At 46.3% G+C, this 6000-nt stretch overlaps 2 protein-coding genes across 3 annotated transcripts in view; one reads left to right on the top strand and one right to left on the bottom strand.

The window, feature by feature from the left end:
• Positions 1–2848: 2848 nt before the first annotated feature.
• LOC121020516 (histone H2A-IV-like) lies at positions 2849–3409 on the bottom strand. Its single transcript, XM_040460573.1, has one exon. The coding sequence runs from the start codon at positions 3404–3406 to the stop codon at positions 3011–3013; it is 396 nt and encodes a 131-aa protein (XP_040316507.1). The 5' UTR covers positions 3407–3409; the 3' UTR covers positions 2849–3010.
• A 257-nt stretch (positions 3410–3666) lies between these two features.
• The window catches only part of LOC121020328 (histone H2B type 1-A), a 448453-nt gene continuing 446119 nt past the window's right edge, over positions 3667–6000 (top strand). Inside the window, exon 1 of one of the 2 annotated variants that reach the window (XM_040460327.1) lies at positions 3667–4122. In XM_040460327.1, the coding sequence (XP_040316261.1) occupies positions 3730–4113 (384 nt within the window). In that variant the 5' untranslated portion in view covers positions 3667–3729 and the 3' untranslated portion in view covers positions 4114–4122. The remainder of the gene's footprint in view (positions 4123–6000) is intronic. The other variant, XM_040460326.1, reaches the window with a different exon arrangement.

Genomic DNA, 6000 nt, shown 5'->3' with positions numbered 1-6000 from the left:
TTTCTCCTAGCGTCCACATTTATGCACTTCTCACAAGTAAGGAACTAACACTGGTACATCGCAGCGAATTGAACTCTAAACCTTGTTTGGATTTCAACAGGTTTTACCTATTGTTTTTTTGCTCCTGTTCCAAAATCCGATCCCAAACACATGACATTAGTGGTAATGTCTCCTTAGCCACCTCTGGGCTGTGACAGTTTGTTGGAATTCTCTTGGTTTTGAGGACTTTAATAATTTTGAGGATTCATAGTCAGATGTTTTGGGGAATGTTCCTGAACTTGGATCTGTCTGATATTTTCCTCATGGTTAGATTGGGATTATGGGATTGTTGGGAGGAAGACCAAAGAAGTGAAATTCACTTCTTTTTAACATATTAAAGGTGCATGCTATTGACATGGCTAATCACTGATGATGTGGACATTGATCATCTGGCTCAGGAAGCGTCTGCTAGATTTCTCCACTGTGAAATCACTTCCTTTCTTTCCTGCCTTTCCATACTCTGCACTTCCAGAAGGCTGGGGAATTAAGCTCCGTTTGATATGTATAGAAGTTATTAAGTATTTTTCTGTTTAGGAGATTTTTTCACATACCCCTCCTTTAGACAATCATTTATTTATATCATTATTCTTCCCCGATTTTATAATCTCACATTAAAAAAAAGTAATTGCTATGGTGGTTTTTTGTGGTTTTTTTTGGTATTTTTTAAAATTTGAATTCAAGTTAGTTAACGTATAGTGCAGCATTGGTTTCAGGAACAGAATTTAGTGATTCATCACTTTCATATAACACCCAGCGCTCATCCTAACAGGTGCCTTCAATGCCCATCGCCCACATAGCCCAGCCCCCACCCAACACCTCTCCCAACAGACCTCTCCGTCAGACCGTGCTGCCTGCTCCCAGGGATTCCTCGCCAGACTGTCACCGGGCACTGAGCCCCGAGACTTCAGATGCTGTGCTCCACCGATCATAAAAAACTGGCGGTATTGAAACCCTCTCCTTTTCCCATCGGTGGTTTTGGGGAACAGATCTCTTGTGCAGTCCCTGCGAGTATTTTCGCTCTTTTTTCTCTCCAGCTACTTTGGGGGGAGTGGTTTTCTTTCAAGATCCTGATGCACTGCCCTCTCCTCTGCCCCCTCCCTTGCCCTCCTTTTTCGCTCTGTCCGGTCTCTGCCAAAAAGGCTCCCTGCCCTCCACGGCACCTTGGCTTTTCTTTCCCCCAGTTCACCTCTCTGCACTGCGTACCTGCCTCTCTCGCTCTCGTTCAGATTCTGCAGATTGTAGTGTTAATGCCCAGATCAATCCTCCAGGTGTTCAAAATGGTTTGATGTTGATCTAGCTGTGCTCCAGGGACACAACAAGCTCAGGGTCCCCTTACTACTATGCCATCTTAACTCCCCCTAACTGCTATGTTCTAAACATCATCTCATTTTGTTCAAGGTATCCGTGCGATTTTTCAGTCTTTAAAAGCTTTGTACCCTCCCCAATTGCACGTATTGATATTTTTGTACAGAAATTCGACAGGATTCTTTCATAATCTGATTTTCCCTCATCAATATATTATGTACTTTATTCTCATTTTTCAACTTCTTAGAGTTTATACCTTCCTTCATAACTGCTTCTATACATATCTTATGTGTTGATCTCAAGTGTCTAGAAATGGCTTTTTATTTTTAAGAAAACCAATGAAAACTTTTTGCTTTTAGATAAGGTAGACTGCTCAATATTTTGTAATTTGTATTTTGTAACTTTGCATTTGAGTCTAACTAAACGTTCATTTGCTTTCCAATTTCTGTTAGTGTTCACAAATCAACCAAAATTTTGTTTTTGTAGTTAAAATTTTGAAGAGCTTGATGAAAAATTTTTAGTAATTTCAAAGTCGATAGACCTTGTCACATTTTCTTCTGAGACTGACAGTCATCTCTCCATCACCCAGGGTACACCAAAGCTTTGTTTCAAGATCTACGCTGTTCTACATTTTAAGGAATGATTTTAGGTTGTTTTTTTGTTTGTTTGGTTGTTTGTTTTTTAATGTTTACTTTTGAGAGAGTGCAAGCAGGGGAGGGGCAGAGAGAGGCGGACAGAGGATCCCAAGCGGGCTCTGCACTGACAGGCTGACAGCAGTGAGCCTGATGTGAGACTTGAACTAATGAACCTCGAAATCACGACCTGAGCCGAAGTCCGATGGTCAACTGCCTGAGCCACACAGGTGCCCCTGAAATGTTTTTTCTTAAATATTTGAGAGAGAACAGGAACGTGTGCATGCAAGCAGGGGAGGGGCAGAGGGAAAGAGAATCCCAAGCAGGCACCAAGCTGTCCCCACAGAGCCCAAGGCGGGGCTTGATCATGGGAGGTCATGATCTAAGCCCAAAGAGCCAGACTCATAGTGGACTGAGCCGCCCAGGTGCCCCTCTAGGGCTTTTTAGTAGGCATGTGTGAAGCCGCGGATATCAAACGCTCAAATGCCTTCACCAAACTTGAAGGTTAACATAACTTTTGTTTGAATATAAAGATTTCAGGATACTGAATATTAACGACGTGCTGCCGGACTGCCACGTGGGAACTGCAAGCTTACACCTCCTGTCTGTTCTTCCCCAACCACTTAACAGTCCTTAACTCACTGTGGTATTAGCATGAAACCCGCCTGTTTACATTAACACAGAAACCAAGTGGTGGTTATAATGCTTAACTAATTGGGAGTCAGCCCCTCCTCCCATGGACTCCAAGATGTGGGGACTCTCAACTCAGGTCAGCTTCCTGGGAAAGCTTCCGCTAAAACTCTCAAAGAACCAGTTCATAGAACCGAGACACAGGTCTCAAATGTCGTAACCTTACTAAGACTCACCGTATATGGATATAGGTACACGGTTGCCTATTCCTGGAGAAGCGCAGTTCTAACCTTTGCCATTTCATGCACAGCCTCCATTGACCATCTGAGTGGCTCTGAAAAGAGCCTTTGGTTTTTTTCTGCAAACGGTTCAGGTCACACTCGCTAGGATTCACGGCTTGGAAATTATTTGTTCTGGGCTTTGTGGCGGTGGCTCTCGGTCTTCTTGGGCAGCAGCACGGCCTGGATGTTGGGCAAGACGCCGCCCTGCGCGATGGTCACGCGGCCCAGCAGCTTGTTGAGCTCCTCGTCATTGCGGATGGCCAGTTGCAGGTGGCGCGGGATGATGCGCGTCTTCTTGTTGTCGCGGGCCGCGTTGCCCGCCAGCTCCAGGATCTCGGCCGTCAGGTACTCCAGCACCGCCGCCAGGTACACCGGCGCGCCGGCCCCGACCCGCTCCGCGTAGTTGCCCTTGCGGAGCAGGCGGTGGACACGACCCACCGGGAACTGCAGCCCGGCCTTAAAAGACCTGGACTTGGCCTTGGCGCGAGTCTTGCCGCCCTGCTTCCCTCGCCCAGACATGGCTAGTCCGACGAATGGCAGAAAAGCTGTTGCTGAAGAGACCGCTACTCAGCCTATTTATAGCCTGCTGGGAGGTTGTGATTTGCTATCTGATTGGCTGATGGTCATCTACCCAATCGGAAGCCTCGCCAGAATCACCTCATTTACATTCACGCCACCACCCGATATCCAATCAGATGGTGTCTGCTCTGTACGTCATGTCAGCACTGTGCCTATAAATACCAGTCGGCCCAGCCCCGAATCTGTTGGCTTACTTGACATGGGTTTAGAGCCGTTAGAGCTGTAACTGTAGAGCTGTAGCGCTAGAGAGCTGTGCACCCGCCATGCCGGAGCTGACTTCCAAGGGCACGACCATTTCCAAGAAGGGCTTCAAGAAAGCTGTAACCAAAACCCAGAAGAAGGAAGGCAAGAAGCGCAAGCGATGCCGCAAGGAGAGCTATTCCATTTACATTTACAAGGTGCTGAAGCAGGTGCACCCCGACACCGGTATCTCTTCCAAGGCCATGAGCATCATGAATTCCTTCGTCACTGACATCTTCGAGCGCATCGCGGGCGAGGCGTCGCGCCTGGCACATTACAACAAGCGCTCGACTATCACGTCCCGGGAGATCCAGACGGCCGTGCGCCTGCTGCTGCCCGGGGAGCTGGCCAAGCACGCCGTGTCCGAGGGCACCAAGGCCGTCACCAAGTACACCAGCTCCAAGTAGACTCGCCAAATAAGCGCCCTCTTACTCAACCCCAAAGGCTCTTTTCAGAGCCGCTAATCTCCTCAGAATTAGGGGTGTGCACTCCACCTCGATTGAGCAGTTAGATACTACACAACCGACTGGAAAACTATCTTAACTGAATCGCTTCCCTTTTGACCTTGTTGTTCTACACGTTATCACTTGTTCCGTGGTAGGGTTGATCATTAAATGGTGTTTGTGTCCTCCTGGCTTCTCTGGCCTCTCTGAGGAGGCCAAGTATTGAAGTTGAATTTAACAACCTTAAAAAGAAGGGACCAAATGACTTCCAGTAAACCTGTGGTTTGGCTCATAATCCTCAACTTATATCATTTTTGTGATTTAAATGTTTTTAAATATAGATAATATATAGGTATATATTTCTTTGCATGAGAAACTTTAGTACCACTTGACAAAAAAATCCGCACACGGTAAAATCCTAGAAAATCCTATAAAATAAAGCGTCCCACATCTATGTGCACAGTGAAACTGCCTTGGTACCCTTGCATGCCTTAGTGGGGGGTCCTCAAGGAACAGACATGGAACATCTGTGCCCAGGAAGTGAGGAGCAACAGTGTGTCTCATCAGGGATCCCAGTCGCCCCAGTAAGACTGGGAAACGGCAGACAGCACATAGCTCCCACATCCCCTGTCAACTGTGTGACCACTCTACAGGCTACCCTGATTTACCCAAAGTCCCTCAGGATTATGTGGGCAAAGGGAAAGTAAGAATGTTAATAAAAACAGCTCTTTTCAGACCAAACCTGACTCAGCTTTCACCTCAGATCATGTTTTGGCCGCAAATAACAGGAAGCACCCAATGAACAAGTTGACGTAATGATGTCGCTGATCACAATGCCCAAAGGCACAGAAATTTCAGGAGTGGGATGATCAGAGCGCTGGCTCCGTCGCCCTGATCACCTCAGCTCTTTACACCCTGACTCAACCCTCATGCTGGTTCCGGGTCCAAGTGTTCATGCAGATGGGACGAAGTAAAGGCTAGAAGAGACACACTATTTTACTGGGTCTCTGAGAGTAAGAAACACCTTCCCTGAGAACTTCATTGTCCCTTTTGTTTAAGTTCATTTATTTTGAGAGAGAGAGGGAGGGAGACTGAGTGGGGGAGGGGCAGAGAAAGAGGGAAAGAGAGGGAATCCCAAGCAGGCTCCGCACTGTCAGCGCAGAGCCCGGAGTGGACCTTGAATCCATGAACTGTGAGATCATGACCTGAGCCACAATCGAGAGTCAGATGCTTAGCCGACTGAGCGACCCAGGTACCCATATTTGTGATTTCTTTACCTTTTGCATTTATTATAATTTTACTGTAATGAAAAATTTAAAACCAGTTCCATTTTTCTTTTTCCCAATTATTTTCTTCTAGGCTTTCCATCATTTACCACTTCGCCTTCCACGGATTCATTTTATTGTGATTTCTCCCAGCTTCTTTAGGGGAGTGTTTCCTTCACAAAGACACTTCTCACAGTGCGTGGTTTTGATAGAAATGAATTTCAGTTTCCACAGTTGGCAACTTGATCTTAGCCAAAAGGCCAAGAAACGATCAGTTTCCACAGTTCAGTTAAACACCACCAACTGCCCGACAACACAGTTCACATTTCAATAGTAAGTCACTGTCTAAATGACAAACTTCATTGCTGGATCTTCAGTTCACAAGTCACTGTACAAATAACAGATGTGCGTCGTGATCTATCCTGTGACTTGTCCTGTCACTTATTGTAAAATGTGTTGTCCCTGGACAGTGCACATGTTACCCTGTCTGTGCACAAATAGAAAGCATGTACTTTTAGTTGCCGCTTTGTGTCCTAGTGATCATTGTGCCCGACAAAAGATGATAATCAAGAGAGTTAGCCACCGA

The sequence above is a fragment of the Herpailurus yagouaroundi genome, unplaced genomic scaffold (assembly GCF_014898765.1).
Source record: "Herpailurus yagouaroundi ecotype Mexico unplaced genomic scaffold, PumYag 250, whole genome shotgun sequence".
NCBI lineage: Eukaryota > Metazoa > Chordata > Mammalia > Carnivora > Felidae > Herpailurus > Herpailurus yagouaroundi.
This window is presented reverse-complemented; position numbering and strand designations above follow the sequence as displayed.

Coding starts and splice junctions, on each gene's coding strand:
- LOC121020516 (XM_040460573.1), bottom strand. CDS start 3,406: ATGTCTGGGCGAGGGAAGCAGGGCGGCAAGACTCGCGCCAAGGCCAAG.